The 20,244-nt window shown below is 36.9% G+C and overlaps 3 protein-coding genes across 3 annotated transcripts in view; 2 read left to right on the forward strand and 1 right to left on the reverse strand.

The window, feature by feature from the left end:
- The window catches only part of LOC117994799 (protein KTI12 homolog), a 239,271-nt gene that overhangs the window by 23,850 nt on the left and 195,177 nt on the right, over positions 1–20,244 (forward strand). The gene's annotated exons all lie outside the window — the stretch shown is intronic.
- On the forward strand, positions 2,325–8,305 carry LOC117994741 (oocyte zinc finger protein XlCOF6-like). The gene is made up of 5 exons (XM_034982694.2): positions 2,325–3,544; positions 4,154–4,300; positions 5,164–5,345; positions 5,754–5,870; positions 6,450–8,305. Exons 1-5 carry the CDS (start codon positions 2,408–2,410, stop codon positions 6,733–6,735), a joined length of 1,869 nt encoding a protein of 622 aa, XP_034838585.1. The 5' UTR covers positions 2,325–2,407; the 3' UTR covers positions 6,736–8,305.
- MetRS (methionyl-tRNA synthetase 1) overlaps positions 9,159–20,244 on the reverse strand; it is a 28,631-nt gene continuing 17,545 nt past the window's right edge. Inside the window, exons 16-24 of the mRNA XM_034982670.2 lie at positions 19,528–19,625; positions 18,840–18,988; positions 17,809–17,941; positions 16,980–17,123; positions 15,008–15,146; positions 13,324–13,383; positions 11,915–12,097; positions 10,608–10,814; positions 9,159–9,796 (exon numbers count right to left, since the gene is read on the reverse strand). Of these exons, the coding sequence (XP_034838561.1) occupies positions 9,680–9,796; positions 10,608–10,814; positions 11,915–12,097; positions 13,324–13,383; positions 15,008–15,146; positions 16,980–17,123; positions 17,809–17,941; positions 18,840–18,988; positions 19,528–19,625 (1,230 nt within the window). The 3' untranslated portion in view covers positions 9,159–9,679. The remainder of the gene's footprint in view (positions 9,797–10,607; positions 10,815–11,914; positions 12,098–13,323; positions 13,384–15,007; positions 15,147–16,979; positions 17,124–17,808; positions 17,942–18,839; positions 18,989–19,527; positions 19,626–20,244) is intronic.

Below are 20,244 nucleotides of genomic sequence, written 5' to 3' on the forward strand. Positions count from 1 at the left end.
AAACTAAACTAAATTAACAGGTCTAAATCTAGTGCTTTCCTTTTCCGCAAGCAACATTATGAAAGGGATAGCAATAGATTTAGACGTGATATTTTAGTTTAGTTTAGAAATTGTGTACAAAGGAATTAGCCACATTGTTGATTTAAACCAGATTATTACTTCTCTTCATGAAATTGGCATTCCTGGAAAAATGTTAAAATGGCTATCAAATTTTTTAAATAACAGAAAGTTTTATGTTAAGTATAATAATATACTTCATGGACCTAACTCAACAAGTAAAGGCCTTATGCAAGGTGCATCATTATCTCCAATTTTATACAATTTATATACCTCTCAAATTGAGAAATATGTAACAACAAAGGATGTAAAAATTTTACAATTTGCAGATGACTTGTTATTATATAGTGTAAATAAAAATGTAGAAATAGCTGTAAATAATGTTAATTCAGCATTGACTCAGGTGCAAAATTATTACCAAAACACTTTAAAATTAAGTATTAATACCTCTAAAAGTTCATGCATGGTATTTGGTGGACCAGTAGATGTAAACATTAAATATAATAACTTAGATGTTCCAATTGTAAGAAATAAGAAGTTCTTGGGAGTAATTTTTGATACAAAACTAAAATTCGATGCTCACATTAACTACATTTGTAAAAATGCATTAAAAAGCATTAATCTTATTAGATGTTTAGCTGGTACATTTTGGGGTTCAGATCCCAAAGTTTTGACTTTGTTGTACAATAGTATGGTTAGAAGTCATTTTGATTATAGTTGTCTTGCGTATATGCAAACTAATCCATCGTTGTTGAAAAAATTGGATGTCATTCAAAATATAGGTTTGAGAATAATAAGTGGAGCAATGCGGTCTACACCTATTAATTCAATGGAAGTAGAAACATGTATCCCTCCTTTGCCGGTGAGACGTGTTTATTTGGCTGAAAAGTTTTGTTTGAAGCAACTATTCGCTAACTCTAACTTGGTAAACAAATTATTACTTCCACAGGATTTATTAAAAGTTACTGAAGCATCAATTGAAACTCTACAACCTACAGCGGAAGCACTTCTTTCCGGTAAAGGACCTACTATGTCAATGATTATGACTTATATGCATAGTATTGCTAGTAAGATAAATGTGAATGACGTTTGGCCTATGTATGATTGCCACTATGATGTAATAAACCTCGAAAATAGAATACACATCACTGATATTAAATCCAATTTAGACTTCCTATTGTTCATTGAAGAAAATTGTAAAAATCATTATAGGATATATTCGGATGGTTCTAAAAATGAGAACTTTGTAAGTTCTGCTTTTTATGATTCACAGTTAAAAAAATGTAGATCATATAAATTAAACTCTGACTGCAGTGTGTTTACTGCTGAATGCGTTGCCCTGTTCAAGGCATTGGAATATATCAAAGAAGAATTAATGTTTAAAATGAATAACTATGTTTTAATAACAGACTCGAAAAGTGTTCTTTTAGCTATAAATAATTTTAATTTTAGTAATTATAAATTAGTTTATATTATTTTCCAAATTAAAAATGTACTACTTAATTTAAAACAAAGGGGAATTAATATAGAATTTGTTTGGGTACCCTCCCACAGAGGTATAACAGGAAATGAAGTGGTTGATTCTGCTACAAGAAAAAGTAATTTTTATGAAGATTGTTCAAGTAGCATCAAGGTGCCATTTACGGATTTATGCAATACAATTAAAATAAGACAAAAGAAATTGTGGAGTGAAGTGTGGGATGTGACTAATAAAAATAAAGGAAAATGGTATGCGGAAATTCAAAAGGAAATACCAATACAACCATGGTATTTCAAAACGAAGTGTGAATCTAGAAAATTTACATCATTAATGAATAGACTGAGATTTGGTCACTGTCTGGTGCCAACACACCTGAATAAAATAAAAATACTAAACAGTAAAAAATGCAACTATTGTGATTATGAGGAGGCTGATGTTAATCATATGATACTCAAATGTCCAGCTTTTGGCATACAAAGACTTATATTAGCCAGTGATCTAAACACTATAAATATGGAACAAAAACAAAAAATTGATTTTCCCCGCCATGTAAAGGACTTGTTGTGTAAAACGTCATATTTTAAGTCTATTTTTAATTATATAAGTAATACTATAAATAAAGTGTAAAAACGTTAGACTAATTAGTTATAAGCAATTTTGTATTTTTAGAATAATATTTAGTTATAAGCAATTTTGTATTTTAGAATTTGTAAATTTTTGAAAGGCCTTAAAGGAGTGTTATCCAGGGCCGTAAAATAAATTAAAAAAAAAAAAAAAAAAATACAAAATAAAGTGAAAATGAATGGGATTTTGCATTTTTGTGTTTTCGTAAATAATTAAAGAAAAGTTTTGCGTTCTATTGAAAGAAACATGGATAATATGTTACGGAAAATAATATGCAGGACCTGTCTCACTGAGGCATCAGGCTATAAGTCTTTACTGAGCAAAATGGATGGGGACGATCGTACTGTACGAGAAGTATTAACTAATTTTACAAATGTGGACATATCAGTGAGCGATAAATATCCTAAACAGGTTTGTGATGAGTGCTACATAATGTTATTTAAAGCTGACGAGTTCAAAAAGCGATGTTTACAATCGGAAACTATATTAAAAAATGGTTTTCTCTCGCATACATTTGAAGAGTTAATAAAACGCGAATTGGGTAGTAATACAGATTTAAACGTCTCTAATTCATACACAAATACTCAGGTTACGAACAACAGTTACTTTGATAGTAGTTTAAAAAAGAATCACTCATCCACTGGCGAAATAGAAATGGCTATTGTAGAAAATTATTATCATCCAATAGAAAACTTTAAAAATGATCAAAATTTGGTTAAAAATGAACAAGATGATTCCGTACATGACGATTATGATTTCACAGAAAGTACAGCTATAGAAAGCACTGCTATAGTTGAAAAAACATCAAATACAGGCTTGAGTATTCGAGATACGAATTCAAAAGAATATGATACAAGTAAAATGATCCAAAAACCTGATAGTAGCAAAAATCAAATAGCATTAATTTGTACAGTATGTAACGAAGAATTTTCAAATATAGAACTTTTACAAATACATACGTTAACCCATAACGATAATGTCGAAAATTATCAATGTACTATATGCGATACTAATTTCACATGCAAATTGTCATTAAAAAGCCATATCAAAACACATAAAGTCAAAGCAAAAGTGAAACATAAGAAACGAAAAAATAACGAAAATAAAAACAGTCTAACTCTAATACTAACATGTCCGAAATGTAAAGAAAAATTTACCGTTATGGAATCATTCCAAGAGCATTTGAAAATGCATAAGGAAGGTAACGAAGAAAGTCTCGTTGATAATGTTAAGTTAAATAACGAAGTCCAGAGCTACCAGTGTTCGTTATGCATGCGTAAGTTTGAGCGGAGGCTGTCGTTAGTGACTCATATAAAACGACATGAAGACAAGGCACAGATAAAGTACCCGTGCAAGACTTGTAAAAGAGAATTTCAGCACAAGGTAATAAATTAATCATTACCTATATTATTGGCTTTATCTTAGCTTTAGTTTTAAGTTTGCATAACAATTATCACCACTATATCTTACAAATCCAACAACTGACAATCAAAAAGAGTAATTTATTACCTATTTTGAATAAATTATTTGAATTTTGGTAAATTAAACTAGTTGAGGATTCAAAAACACTTGTAAAAGTTTACTTGAATAAATATATTCTACTAGCTTATGCTCGCAACTTCGTCCGTGTGGACTACACAAATTTCAAACCCCTATTTCACCTCCTTAGGGGTTGAATTTTCAAAAATCCTTTCTTAGCGGATACCTACGTCATAATAGCTATCTGTATGCCAAATTTCAGCCCGATCCGCCTAGTAGTTTGAGCTGTGCATTGATAGATCAGTCAGTCAGTCAGTCACCTTTTCCTTTTATATATTTAGATTACTAGCTGAGGCCCGCGACTTCGTCAACATTGTTATTGCAGCCAAGCGCTAGGCTATTCATTTAAGGAAAAAACTTTCAGCTTTAATAAAATAATGAAGGTCTGGCACGCGCTGGCTCTTAGTCCATTAGTTTCTCTCAGTGATTTCATTGTTTTTTTTTTCATTCAAGGCACATCTAGAAAACCATGTAGTCCTGGTACATTCAAAGGAGAAAGGTTTTACTTGCGACATTTGTAATAAGAGTTTTTCCACACAAGACATTTTGGACGGTCATCAGGAAAGGCATAATAAAGTCAACAGGAAACATGAATGCAAGGTTTGTTTCAGTTCATTCCATTATAAAAATCATTATTGACTTTAGAAAAAAAATTACACAAAAGTTGTAGATAATAAAGTGATCTTTAAAAATAGAAAGATGCATTTTATTGATTAATCTGATATTTCAAAAGGTATCGACCCAAATAGAAAAACCGGTTCATTAAATCGGGCCATAAATCGTTAACGGTAAGTTTTACAAAAAAGTTTACAGGAAACAAAAGATGCGAAATTTTATTCTCTACAATAATGGTCTGCATAACTTTGGCCCTAAAGTGGATATTTTTTGAGATATCGGCCAAAAACTTTCCTTCAAGATTGCGGTCGAAGCTCCACCAGTGGCCCTACCGCGGTTGCTTGACAGCTACAATGTCACGATCGCAATCATCTCTGATTGGTTAATGCTCGCTCACTATTGGCTACAATGCATTGTTGCAACACGAATCGCACAAATTCAGCCAATCAGAACAATTGAGATTGTAATAATGATTGATGCAGGTTTTAGACAATCGCCCTGCTGGATCTGTCAGCATTTTGTGATTTTATGGTCAGTATGTGACCCTTAACCTAAAAATAAAATAAAATTGGATCGGAAATTTACGAGGTTGACCAAAAAAACGGCTTTATTTACTGGCCTTTATCACAGAGTGTCTCATGGGTGGTAGATTCTTCAGTTCTATGAGTTTACAAAATTCTGTATTAGTTTATTTTATACCAAATGTTATTTCTGTAGTGATATTATATCCGCTAAGAAAGGATCTTTAAAAACTAAAGGGGATGAAATAGGGGTTTGAAATTTGTGTAGTCAACGCAGACGAAGTCGCGAGCATAAGCTAGTCTTTTTATAAAAGTCTAACATTTCAGGTCTGCAGCAAATCTTTCACAATGCTGTCAACATTAACGGAGCATATAAAAATCCACACGGGTGAAAAACCGTACCTCTGCTCTGTCTGCGGGCGAGGATTCAGTCAGAAGAACAACATGACTCAGCACATGAGACGGCACCAGGGGCTGAAGCCGTTCAAATGTCAGACTTGCGAGAGGGGGTCAGTAATAGTTATTTGTTATGCAAGGCTGCAAAGTTGTTATTTTGGCGCAAGGGTTTGTATTGAATTGCGAGCCAACGAAGGATTTCGCTCGTGGTTCAAAAATAGAATCCTGAGCGTAGCGAGAAATCTAAGGGCACGAGCGCAAATAAATTTGCAGCCGTGCCCTTGCCGTGCCATGCCGCGAGGAAAACGCTACGTTTTCCTCGCTGTGAATTGTGAATTTACTTTAATGTATAAATAAATAGAATAAACTTTATCTTGAAGTTTTCGGGTGCATTCAGGATTCAATTATGTAATTTAAAATTCTTAGAATGAAGTATAAATTATAATTTTTTTATATTTCAACGAACTATATTGTTTATTCAATTCAAAATAAATAACTCTAAAACTCTAACTTTCTGACAGGTTCGTATCAAAAGGTGAACTAGAAGCCCACACTCGCAAGCACAGCGGGGCGCATCCGTTTGTATGTGACGACTGCGGAGGCAGTTTCACTACGTCCAGCTCTCTAACTAAACACAGGTAAGCTAAGTATTAGGTAAACTCTAACTTGCTGACCGGTTCGTATCAAAAGGTGAACTAGAACCCGAAACCGAAAGTTACGTGAACGAAGTCACGGGTATAATCTAATAATTTATAAAATCACAATCAAAATCATATTCATTCAAAATAGGTAATAAATGACACTTTTTGAAAGTCAGTTGTTGCATTTGTTAGATGCATAATATCATCATCTAATATCATTATAGTGGTGATAATTTTTACGTGAACTTAAAAACTAAAACTACGAGGGTTCCAAACGCGCCCAGGTTTGAGAAGAGTCCACAACAAACTCAGCCGGGTATTCTTATTATCACCACTTTACAAGATCACTTAAACTTATTAGAACTATCACAAAGCCGTTAAGCAACTCATTTCCAAGCTTTCTTATCATTTAAATAATCCTTTACATTATAATACATAGGATTTTTCAATTAGTTTACGTTTTATGAAAACTTTGAACTTGTTGAGAGACGTTTCCAATATGTCTTCTGGAAGCTTATTGTAAAAACGTATAGAATTACCAATTGCTAACTTTATTTATTATATTTATTTTTTCAGGAGAATCCACACTGGAGAACGCCCATACGCCTGCGACTTATGCCCCATGAGATTCACCGTATTAAACACATTGAAGAACCATAGACGGACTCACACAGGTGAAAAACCGTATCAGTGCTCCCTTTGTGAAAAGGCCTTTACACAGAGGAACGATCTCGTCTCACATATACGATGTCACACTGGAGAGAGGCCTTATATATGCACGTGTTGTGGACAGGCCTTTAGGAAGGCCTCGGCGCTAAAAGTTCATATTAAAGTGCATGGGAAGGAAAGTTTGATTATGTAGCATTGTATGGTCACAATAAAAATTTCGCTAAAATTGTACATCAGCAAAGCAAAGTGTTTAGAGCGACAAAATCGATAGAATTGAAAACCAGCAAAAACTCTCGCTGAAATTGCACATTAGCGAAGAAAAGTCTAAAGAAAAGAAATTAGCAACAAAAGTCGACAATATTGAAAATTGGCTAAAGCTCTCTAAATTTGAATATCAGCGGCAAAAATCGCTAAAATTTATAAGGACTGAAAAAATCTGAAAACGGTGGAAGCATTTCTTAACATGACACTAGTATTAAAAGCCTATATATAGACAGTGAAAGTGTTACTTTTCTATTACTAAATAAAATACAATTGTTTATTATATCAAGGCCTTTACATAAAGGAATAATCTCGTCTCATATATACGATGTCATACTGGGGAGAGGTCTTGTATATGCACGTGTTGTGGACAGGCCTTTAGGAAGGCCTCGGCGCTAAAAGTTCATATTAAAGTGCATGGGAACGAAAGTTTGATTATGTAGCATTGTTTTATTATTGTGAAATTTAGCGGAAAAACCAGCCAAAAAACTAAAATTAGCGAAAAACTCGCTAAAATTAAAAATCTCCAAAAAATATAAAATTAGCGAAAGAGATGCTCAAATTGGAAATAAGTAAAAAAAACACTTAAATCGAAAATTAGAGAAAATCTCTAAATCACACGAAAACATCACAAAAATTGAAAATTAGTTAAATATTGCCTCGTTGCGGTGGTTTAGATGATATTTTCGATCTGTAATTTTTATGTTCTAGAATAAGTTTGGTATTTTTGTTTATTGTATTTTCATTTGCATCTAAAACTAAATAAAATAGTTAAATATTGCTATTTAAAAAAAAAAGTTGCTGATTTTCTAGAACAAGGCAAACAATTATAATAATAAGCTAATATTTTTATACAATTAAAAATATTTCTTGCTCTTGTGCCATTCTGATATTATTAATCATAATAATATTAATAAGTAATTAATTTATTTTAGTTTTATGACAATTTAGCTTTGACTGCGGTCTCTTGACATGTATAGCGCGTATTGGCCAAACTTCATGATTCTAGGTCAAAGAAATTGTATGTACTACTACGTAGTTCTAGGTCAACGGGAAATACCCTATAGGTTTTCTGACAGACCAGACAACGAAGTGTTATAAGGGTTTCTTTTTCCTTTTGAGGTACGGAACCCTAAAAAGGTCGCCATCGTAGACATAATAAAGTGTCATTGGTTTCTTGTTAGAAAGTGATATGTAATTAATTATTATTAATTGTGTGAATGTACCTTAGTGTGTATGTGAGTCATTAAATTTTAACTATCATGACTTGAAACAACGATTATTTTAAAAATTACTTTCAATAAGAATGACTAATTAAGTATATCCAAATATATGTAATTTTTTTAAATAAATAAATAATATAATATTTCATAAATTGGTTTTTTGTTTAGCATAAAAAATTGTAATATTACCCTTGTCTGAATCAAAAAGACAGAAAACTTATTTTTAAGCTCCTTAAGAGCTTCCGCCAGGTCTGGCAGTAAGCAGATGTGCTCAGGAACTTCAACCTTGTTTTTAGGGTTCCGTACCTCAAAAGGAAAAACGGAACCCTTATGTTCACTTTGTTGTCTGTCTGTCAAGAAACCTACAGGGTACTTCCCGTTGACCTAGAATCATGGAAGTTGGCAGGTAGGTAGATCTTATAGCTGACATTAGGGGAAAAATCTGAAAACCGTGAATTTGTGGTTAAATCACACAAAAAAAATTGTGGTCATGAACTAATAATTAGTATTTTCAACTTTCGAAGTGAGATAACTATATCAAGTATATGAAAGGTCTTCATTTGTACAATGAAAAACAGATTTTTATTTATTTTTATGCATCATAGTCTTTGAATTATCGTGCAAAATGTCGAAAAAATACGACTGTAACGGAACCCTCGTTGCTCGAACCTGACTCGCACTTGGCCGGTTTTTTGATCCATACTGCTCAACTGTGGAAAGCCGGGGCGGGTCAACTAGTAAAGTAATAAAAATCAGATTCTTTGTCAATTTTTATTTATTAATCATGATTCCATGTGCCACATTTACATACAAAGGAACTTAATACCCTAAACAATATTGTAATGATTTGAACACAATAGAAAAATCTTAATGACACTTACTAATTAATACTCTTTTACTTGAATTTGTCCTTTTTACTTTAAAAAGAAATCAATTTTAAAGTTATGAAATGTAAAAAACAATAATCTTTTTTATAAATAAGTACCTATAGGAAAGGAAATTCATTTTTTTAAACGTGACAAAATATAAATAAAGTGAATGCAGCTTATTTAACTTAAAATAAATTGTTTGTAAACCAAAGTTAATTTAAATAAATAAATGCCATGCATTTTACAGCCAAATAAACAGAAAATAAATTATTTAAACAAGCACCGAAAAACTTAAAAATAATAGACAATAAATAATAATATTGTAATTTTTTTCTAAACTAGCTTCCAGCTCTGGATGCTAGCCAATTGAAGCTTATTTATATTGAAACACAAAAACTGTTTTACCTCATTTTTAGGATTCCGAATGGATTACTAAGTCTCCCCTGTCCGTACGGCTGTCTGTCTGTAGCTCATGAACACTAATAAGTAGAGTTGAAATTTTTATAGTGTATTTCTATTGCCGCTATTCTATTGCCGGATGTCTCGTAGTACTTAAAACCCTATTACCGCTATAATATCAAAAATAATAAGAATTACAAAATGGCCGCCATGCAAGTTCAAAAGTACAGTGCGACAAGGCTCTTTTGGCACTTGAATGACATATGACAGGGGGGGCGCTGTTGGAGAACAACGGCTTTTCGAACGTGCGAGTGCGACTCGCACTTGACCGTTCTTTTTTTTTGATAAATAAAATAATTAAAGATGGTGTAAATTAAATATTTTTTTATTTATTGAGTTGCAACGCGGCAAGTTGTTTCTTGAGATCCAATAGAATGTTGACTTCCGGTTGCCACGCCGACTTGTCTTTGGTCGACGCTTTCAGTTTCCGCACTTTGTCACCCTGTAAGCATTTTATTTTTATTTTATTCAGATACAAGTTAGCCCTTGACTGCAATCTCACCTGGTGGTAAGTGACGATGCAGTCTAAGATCGAAGCGGGCTAACCTGGAAGGGGTATGGCAGTTTTTTAGTAAACCCATGCCCCCCTTTGGTTTCTACACGACATCGTACCGGAACGCTAAATCGCTTGGCGGCACGGCTTTGCCGGTAGGGTGGTAACTAGCCACGGCCGAAGCCTCCCACCAGACCAGACCAGACCAGAAATTTAGAAATTCCTAATCCCTGCCAGGAATCGAACCTGGGACCTCCCACTAATAAGACCACAGCGCTTATCACTGCGTCAGAAACACTTTTTTCTCAAACACGCTTGGAAAATTTAGTATTATTTTGACATTATTCGAGATAAACCGAAATAGGGTCTTGGACAACAAATATTTTTCAATTTTTTACATAAAAATAGAGTAATTGCTAATTTTTTAACATAATAAATATTTTCCATATTTTTTTTTATTCGTTTATTTGCAATCAACAGCGATACATACAACATAATTTTACATAATAACAGACTGAAAATAAGGCCAAATAGGATTACAATTTTGTTTTACAGATTACTTAAATAGTTATTAATTATAAATATTTAGTTATTAATAATAACTTAAAAAATAATAAACAAATTTCGAACTGACTTGCAAATAGAAATATGTTTATTGAAAAAAAAAACAAATGAACATTTTAACGCGGGAAAAATTATTGTTTTTCGTCATTGATTTTGAAAGGCTTGGGCGGTTTTTTAGGTAGTCATGTAAATATACCTGTTCAGCGATAGCTTTCTCCAAGTTGGCAGCACTGTTGTCACTCGCTACGTTGGCAGCACTGCTGTCACCCACTACGTTGGCAACACTGTTAGCGTGCGTCTGCGCATCCGCTAACTGTTTCTTCAGCGCCAGCAGCTTGGTTACTTCCGGTTGCCATATTGCCTTATCTTTGGTCGACGATTTTAGCTTTCGCACCTTTTCACCCTGAAATACAAATATAACTCTTTATAATTTTTATAAGAAAGCTCTGAGTGAGATTTCGGCTTTGTAGAGCGTTGTCTCTGTCACTCATACCTATGTGACGTTTTGTCGGTCTCAACGTCAGAGACAACGTTCTACAAAACCGTTATTTCTTTCCAAAGGTCGATGTGCAATATTTTCTTAAAAAGTATATTTATTAAAAAAGGTTCCTTTTTGCATCATCATCATTATGATCAACCCATCGCCGGCTCACTACAGAGCACGGGTCTCCTCTCAGAGTGAGAAGGGTTTTAGCCATAGTCCACCACGCTGGCCATGTGCGGATTGGTAGATTTCACACGCCTTTGAGAACATTATGGAGAACTCTCAGACATGCAGGTTTCCTCACGATGTTTTCCTTCACCATTAAAGCAAGTGATATTTAATTTCTTAAAACGCACATAAGAAAAGTTAGAGGTGCGTGCCCGGGATCGAACCCCCGACCTCCAATTAGAAGATGGACGTCCTAACCACTAGGCTATCACAGCTTACTGGGGATACGGAACCCTAAAAATACATAAAACCCGTGTTATCTGTTCCGCAACAGCCTTTTCCAAGTCCACAATACTTGCAACACCGACTTTGTTGTCGCCTGTTGTGAAATATGTTTACGAAAACTTTCGTTTTAATTTTTTTTTGTGATGTAACCAAAAATTCACGATTTTCGGATTTATTCCTTTACCTGTGATATAAGACCTACCTACCTATCAAATTTCTAGGTCATCGGGACCCTATAGGTTTTCTTGACAGACAGACAGACGACGAAGTGATCCTATAAGAGTTCCGTTTTCTTTTTGAGGTACGGAACCCTAAAAATTTAATACAAACTTGGCCTTTTTAAATCTAATCCTTAGAAAGATTAGTCAACTGCGCGGGACATAATATTATAGTGCACAAGTGTGTGGGCAAGCACTCCCTATTCCCTCACTCTCATAGCACGATGGGACGGAAATACGACACGTCCGGAGAGATCAGGCGCAGGACTTTTTTCACGGATCCGTAAAATCACGGATGTGTGCACAAACGCCTTTAAATCTAAAAACATATTATAAAACCCGTGTTACCTGTTCCGCAACAGCCTTTTCCAAGTCCACAACACTTGCAACACCGACTTTGTTGTCGCATGTTGTGTTTTGTTGTTTCGGAAGTGATGTTAATTGTTTTTTTAGCGCCAGTAGTTTATCTACTTCCGGTTGCCATATTGATTTGTCTTTTGTCGACGATTTTAAGTTTCTTACTTTTTCGCCCTGAAAAAAGATTTTTTTTAAAATAGAGATAGCGAGCAAACGAGCAGGCGACCTCACCTGATGTTAAGTGATTACTGCCACCCATGAATATTTGCAGCACCAGAGGAACAGCCGATGCGTTGCCGGCCTTATGCCTTTTATGCTTACTCTTAGCACAAGCTAAGGCTAAAATTTTAATGACTGTTATTATTTCTATTTTTTTTTCTCTTGTTTTTAGAATAGAATAGAATAGAAATCAATTTATTGGTTGATCCAACACACTATAAACACAAACACAAATATTTACAAAAAAACATTCCTTAAAATCTAATTCAAGCAAAATATAGGTACCTAGTGTCTAAAATGTGTCGTGCCAACGAAAACTATGACTAAACTATGACGAAAACTTTTTGTATGACTTAATTAATTTACTTTCTGAATATTATATAATTTTAAAGATTTTGTAATTTATATGTACTTACATGTATTTAAAAATTTAACTGTAATGTAATATTTAAATATTCATACACCAATATTCTAAGGTAGAATGCATAAGGCTCGCCAACTAATTTTATAACAATGTTATGTCACCTGCATTCTTATGAATAAATTTATTTATTTATTTATTTATTTATTTATTTATTTATTTATTTATAAGCTAAGGCTGAAATTTTGCACACTTTGACTTTGCTCAGACTTAAGATTAAGTTAAAACGAGACAGATTTACGTGAGAGATATCTCTGTCTCGTTTTAACTCTGTCTTAAGTCTAAGCAAAGTCATAGTGCGCTCTATAGATCTCACCTTTAGTGTCTCAACGACAGAGACAGTGCTTTACAAATCTACCATCTCCTTCTAAAGGTCGATGTACATTAATTTCTTCCGCGTACTGTGCGTCTTAAAAAGTTTTTCGTTAAATAGAATAGCAATGGTACTGATTCTGAGCACAACTTAATTTTAGAGTATTGGCATCCTCTTCTTACTAATGTAATATGAAAAGGACAGATGCAGTTTGACAGTTTTAAATTTAATTTTTAGATGGTTTAACCCCGTGATTATAGCGCACAGTCGTGAGCCTACTGTTTAAATTTGTAGCGTGCACTAAAATTTAGAGTCTTTAAATGTAAAGTTCATGTTCTGTCCCTTTTTAGCATTATTAAAAAGAAAAGAACGCAGATACTCTAAATTTAGTTTAGAGAAAGACAACGGAATCGGTGCCAATATAGAGTTCACGCTTTTTAAACTTACTTGAGCGGCAATGGCGGCTTCCAACTCAGCCGCTGTGGTTGGCTTTACTTCGCCATTTTGCTGAAAATAAGGAAATAAACAGGTTATGTAACATTAATGTGAGCTATTGTACACAAAAACTCGATCAAGTGCGAGTCGGACTCGCACACGAAGGGTTCCGTACCATCGTACATGATATATCACTTTTTTTCTTTTTTGGACCGCGGAAGACGTAGACGTCTCATTTTATTGCTACAGTCCAAGACCCTTTGGGGGGGGGGGATGACTGACACTAGAGGTCAACGAATGTTGCGTAGATAGGTCAAAAGCGCTACGGGCGCCATTCCCAGATTCGAATCCTGCTGAGTCCGTAATTTTTGAACTTGTATTTAAATTATCTTATTAATAGTAGGCGTAGGGTCGCGTGCAGTGGCGTGCAGGTCATAGAGGCATAAATGCACTGCTTACCCCAGTTGTAACAGCTTAATGCTTATTTTTCATTATAGCCTGCCAGTAAACAGGTCCCTACCAACTAATGCCTACCCTGGCCTCAAACCCTGTGCACGCCACTGGTCGCGTGGTAGCTCTCTGCATTATGGATTGGCGTGATGTCCTGGAACGTAGTGTGTAGAGTGTCCTGGAGCGTAGTGGGAAGTAGGTGGCTGAGGAAGGCGGAGGATCGCATAGTAACTCTCTGCATTAGTGTGAGTGCTACATCCGCACACAGTACACGAGCGACCTGTGGGCTATGTCCACCTTATTGGCGCGCTCGCTCTGCGTGCCCGCGTACTTGGCGCGCAGCTTGTCCAGCACTTCCGGTTCTATTTTGCTGAACAGCGGTTCCGGTTTGCCGATCACGTGCCCGGCCGGTAGGTATTGGATTACCGTACCGTAACGATATAAAATCTTCATTTGGATTGGCGTGATGTCCTGGAACCCAGCTGGTCTAACCATCATATCTTGAATTGGAACTTGATGATCTTCCTCCGGACTGTTATGTCCTGGGACCCAGCTGGTCTGACCATCGTATCTTGGATTGGAACTTAATGTAGTCTTCCGAGGTCAACACTTCGTTAGCGCGAGTCAGGCTTCCTAATTAGTGACTGTAGGTACCTGTGGCGCCATCTAGTTTGTACGTTGTAAGTTACTTGGAGTGGAGACCGCGTATCAGCAAACGCCGTGTGGGGCGAACTCCAGCCCGCTGGACTGACGACATTAAAGGTTCGTACGCACCTGAGCGGCGCGGCGCGGCGCTTCAGTCCGACTGCAGAACGCGTCACCTCAGGCCGCTCGACGGTGCCTACCGCACTACAACTTCAGTACGCGGCACCTCGCGTCACTTGCGCGTCACTTTTATACCCGTTCGCGTACGAGCGCGAAGCGCCGCGCCGCGCCGCTGGGTATGTCGCACTAGCGTCACTGCACTGCGCGTCGCTTCGCTGCGCTTCAAAATATTCTCTCCAGCCGTGCCGCGCGGCAACGCGCGGTGAAGCGCTGTGCAGCGCCGCTCTAGTGCGATATGCGCCATACAAAATGATAGAAATGATATTTTGAAGCTCTGTGCCGCGACGTGCAGCTCGCTGAAGCGCCGCGCCGCGCCGCTCAGGTGCGTACGAACCTTTAAATGGTAGTGGGAAGTGGGTAACTCTCAGCATTAGTGTGAGTGCTACATCTGCACACAGTACACGAGCGCATGGAACAATACCTTATTGGCGCGCTCGCTCTGCGTGCCCGCGTACTTGGCGCGCAGCTTGTCCAGCACTTCCGGTTCTATTTTGCTGAACAGCGGTTCCGGTTTGCCGATCACGTGCCCGGCCGGTAGGTATTGGATCAGCGATGGATTCCTGCAAAATGAATCTATTTTAAATATGCAGGGGCCATCAGCGGCGAACAGCCCAAGAGGCGCAAATCAGAGCCTTAATAGCTCAACGGGTAAAGGAGTGGACTGAAAACCGCAAGGTCGACGGTTCAAACCCCGCCCGTTGCACTATTGTCGTACCTACTCCTAGCACAAGCCTGACGCTTAGTTGGAGAGGAAAGGGGAATATTAGTCATTTAACAAGGCTATAATTAGTCATTTAACATGGCTAATATATTCTTTATTAAGAAAAAAAAATTAAAACCTTGATGGGAGCTTCATATTAGTGCCTTTTGGTGTAGAGACCTTGGGGCCGTGGGGCCCGGGGGCTCGAGCTTTTTTTGAGGAAATTTCGAAAAGGGTTATCGAGTCAACCGGGGACCCGAGAGCTGGCAGATACCTTGGTCAAAGAATTAGTTTGGCCATCCAAAGGGGTAATGCTGCCAGCAACAAAGCACAATGACAATGCCTCCTGCGGTGGTCTCGATGAGGTTTTAGATTTATTTTAGTTTTAACTAGCTTATTCCCGCGACTTCGTCCGCGTGGACTACACAAATTTCAAACCCCTATTTCATCCCCTTAGGGATCGAATTTTCAAAAATCCTTTCTTAGCGGATGCCTGCGTCTTAATCAGCTATTAAGACTATGCCAAATTTCAGCCCGATCCGTCCAGTAGTTTGAGCTGTGCGTTGATAGATCAGTCTTTTATATATATTTAGATTACATGGGTTTATATTTTTAATTTTTATTAAAATCCTGATTACAGAATTGCACAGAGGATGTTCTTAAAACTAATGGATAATGGTTTTGTCAGCAATCAGTCCGTCGACCAGCTGTTCTGCGAAAACTGCCAAAGATTCTTGGCCGATAGGTATGTATTTATTTGTAACTAACTGACCCGGCAAACTTCGTACCGCCTAACCATAACCAAAAAAACCATCCTCGTACTTCAAGGAATATTATAAAAAAAGAATTAGCGAAATCGGTTCAGCTGTTCTCGAGATTTGCGATCAGCAACATATTCAGCGATTCATTTTTATATATAGATTTATTAATACGGTCTTGGACTGTAGTAATGAAATGACATGATTTTTTGTATAGTGGTAATTTATGGGGCTAGAATTCATTATATAGGTTCAGGTTTTACCTATAGGTTTTCTTGACAGACACGACGGACAGACAGACAGACAATGGAGTGATTCTATAAGGGTTCCTTTTTTCCGTTGATAGATCAGTCAGTCAGTCAGTCACCTTTTCCTTTTATATATTTAGATTTAATGATGTTTTTTTTACTTTTAATGTAGATATAAAAAATATTTCGTTGTATACCGTTGGCTTCCTATTAAATATCTATAGTTTGATTATAGTTTACTAAGTGAAGCCTGTGAAATAACTGTGAAGAAAAATAAAATAGATTCACCAAATGAATATTATTTAAAAGTAGCAATAATGCCCCTCTTGAGTAATCGTGATCAACCCATCGCCGGCTCACTACAGAGCACGGGTCTCCTCTCAGTGTGAGCAGGGTTTTGGCCATAGTCTACCACGCTGGCCAAGTGCGGATTGGCAGACTTCACACACCTTTGAGAACATTATGGAGAACTCTCAGGCATGCAGGTTTCCTCACGATGTTTTCCTTCACTGTTAAAGCAAGTGATATTTTAATTACTTAAAAACGCACATAACTCCGAAAAGTTAGAGGTGCGTGCCCGGGATCGAACCCCCGACCTCCGATTGGAAGGCGGACGTCCTAACCACTAGGCTACCACAGCTTCAAGCTTGAGTAATACCAAGAGTCATTAGTAGTAGAAATACTCACTGGGGGTTAATCCTGAGCTTTTCGCCATCAATGTTGAGTTGCGCGCGTAACCGTTGGCACGTGGCAGGCATATACGGCGACAATAGCGTACAGAGTAGCGTTACTAGCTGGCAACACAGCGCTATTGCCGTCGCGCCGGCCACCCTGGAACATACATAACTTTTAGGGATAGGGTATGAATTACACATACAATACACACACACACATACATATGTTGTGAATCACCTACTAGGTATTTTTACTAGTTAATTGACTTTTATATTTTCTTATTATTATATTATTGTAAAGCTTGTTTAAATTATCAAACGTACTGTTATAAATTTATAATTAATATCTATTTAAGTAATCTGTATAAAATTGTAATCCTATTTTGCCTTATTTTCAGTCTGTTATTATGTAAAATTATATTGTATATATCGCTGTTGATTGCAAAAAACTAATAAAATAAATAAAAATTATGATAGAAAAAATACAAATCCAATAACTGACAATCAAAAAGTGTACCATAGTATAAGTCCCACAAATTGCTATTGCGCTGGAACCATGTAGCATTAACATCGAAATGACGTCATTTTGACGTAATTTGACGTATATTTAAGTAAAAACATACCATCAGGTCGAAACTTGAGTCTAGTGGAGACGTCACTAAAATGGCGGAGACGCGCATCAGCAATTTGCGGGACTTGTTGTTGTATGCAGAAACGCATGGACAGTTAAACGACGTTTATCTTATACATAACTTTATTGAACTAAAAGCTAATGAGAACATAACTGACGAGTTCAGAAACCGGGCATTAGTGAATGAATGAATGAATGAAGCAATACGAACTTGTCTTCGTCGGTCCCTTTGAGCAGCACCCAGGGTTGCGTGCTCTGCATGTGCTGGTTGCCGATGCGGGATATGGACAGCACGTGCCGCAACCCTTCCCGCAACCGGCCTTTTTCTATCTGCTGCACGTATGCTGCAACAAGAGTTTTTTAGTACTCTTTACTCTAAATATATAAAAGGAAAAAGTGACTGACTGACTGACTGATCTATCAACGCACAGCTCAAACTACTGGGCGGATCGGGCTGAAATTTGGCATGCAGATAGCTAACATGGCGTAGGCATCCGGTAAGAAATTTTTTTTAGAAATTCAACCCCTAAGGGGGTGAAATAGGGGGTTGAAACTTGTGTAGTCCACGCGGACGAAGTCGCGAGCATAAGCTAGTAATGTTATAAATGCGAAAATGTGTCTGTCTGTCTTTCTGCTAGCCTTCCACGGCCCATGCGTTCGACCGATTTTGACGAAATTTGGCACAGAGATACCTCGCATCCCGGGGAAGGACATAGGCTACTTTTTATCCCGGAAAATCAAAACGTTACCACGGAATTTTTAAAAACCTTAATCCACGCGTATCTAAGGATTACCAAGAGAGAACAGCGCGAGCTATCTCGGGCACAACGCCCTTGAAGGTGTTACCAAAGGTATCTAAGGATTACGAAGAAACAATAGCGCGAGCTAACATACTACTAGCGCCACCTATTAACACTTACCGTTAACTTCTCTGTTGACCAACGCAATAACTTCATAGTCTGCGTTAGTCAGAGTCATCTCGGGCACAACGCCCTTGAAGGTGTTACCAAAGGTATCTAAGGATTACGAAGAAACAATAGCGCGAGCTAACATACTACTAGCGCCACCTATTAACACTTACCGTTAACTTCTCTGTTGACTAACGCAATAACTTCATAGTCTGCGTTAGTCAGAGTCATCTCGGGCACAACGCCCTTGAAGGTGTTACCAAAGGTATCTAAGGATTACGAAGAAACAATAGCGCGAGCTAACATACTACTAGCGCCACCTATTAACACTTACCGTTAACTTCTCTGTTGACTAACGCAATAACTTCATAGTCTGCGTTAGTCAGAGTCATCTCGGGCACGACACCCTTGAATGTGTTTGCGCAAAAACTAAGCGAGCGGTGACAGAAGTTGCCCAAATTGTTCAGCAGCTCCGAATTGTTCCTGAAAACCCATAAAATAAATACAGGGTGCAACCAGAACGCTAGCAAAAACGAAAACAGGTGATAGTACTGATGATTACTGATATGATACCACAAAAAAACGTAAAAAATATTTAAAAATTTAAAGAATCCTATATTTTGTAAAAGTTCACGATATATTGCAAATAAAACATCTGACTGACGCTAGAGGTCAACGAAATTTGCGTAAGTAGGCCATTCGGAGTCAATGAAAAGAAGATATAAGAAGAAGAGTCAATGAAGAGAGATACAAAGAAAAGCTGATTGACTGATCTATCAACGCACAGCTCAAACTACTGGACGGATCGGGCTAAAATCTGGCATGCAGATAGCTATTATGACGAAGCCATCCGTTAAGAAAGGATTTTTGAAAATTCAACCCGTTAGGAGGTAAATAGGGGTTTGATATTTGTGTAGTCCACGCCGACGAAGTCGCTGGGTAAGCTTGTAATATAAATATAGAACAAGTAAAAAACTTAAGTAGGTCTAGGTCTATGACTAGATCTATGTCTATAATAATACCTGGTGCCCAGCTCCGTCCAACTGAAGCTGGAATCCGAGGTCTCAGGTCTGATGCTGGCCAGGTAGAACCTCCACACGTCCGCTGGTATACCAGTCTCCTGGCAAACATATTGGCAATTCAATCAGTACCCTTTGTTCGTTGGTTTGTCCTTCAATCACGTCGCAACGGTGCAACGGATTGACGTGATTTTTTGCATGGGTATAGATAGATAAAGACCTGGAGAGTGAAATAGGCTACTTTTTATCCCGGGAAATCAAAGAGTTTCCACGGAATTTTTAAAAATCTAAATCGACGAAGTCGGGGGCATCAGTTAGTCTAAAAAAGGCCTTTTAAGGTGACGCAGTACGATCAACCGAACCTGTTTGCTTTTCACTTGACATTGTATGAGAAAGGTGAGAGGCACGATGATTTTCACCGAAATCAAGGGTTTAGGAAAAGTATTTTTGAGAAAAAACTACTAGCTTTATGTTTACAAAGTATAGTTATTTCAACTAATGAATAAATAAACTATGTCTAATGTTAAATTCCTGTACAATTTTCATACCCCTAATCTTATTTATTAACGCCCAAAGTTGTCATAAATTTTGTCTTAAAATAGGAATCTTTTGAGGCTCGTAACTTTAAAACATATATTTTTTTTTAATGTTTCATATATCAATAAACCTAGATAATGACGAGATTAATCGATATAATACTTAGTTTTGAGCATACAATAT

This window comes from Maniola hyperantus, chromosome 27 (genome assembly GCF_902806685.2).
Source record: "Maniola hyperantus chromosome 27, iAphHyp1.2, whole genome shotgun sequence".
Lineage (NCBI taxonomy): Eukaryota > Metazoa > Arthropoda > Insecta > Lepidoptera > Nymphalidae > Maniola > Maniola hyperantus.

Bases quoted from the DNA above. Each gene is read 5' to 3' on its own strand.
- LOC117994741 (XM_034982694.2), top strand. From the start codon at position 2,408: ATGGATAATATGTTACGGAAAATAATATGCAGGACCTGTCTCACTGAG. The intron at 4,301-5,163 runs GTTTGTTTCAGT...CTAACATTTCAG, and splicing joins ACAGGAAACATGAATGCAAG to GTCTGCAGCAAATCTTTCAC. The intron at 5,346-5,753 runs GTCAGTAATAGT...ACTTTCTGACAG, and splicing joins TGTCAGACTTGCGAGAGGGG to GTTCGTATCAAAAGGTGAAC.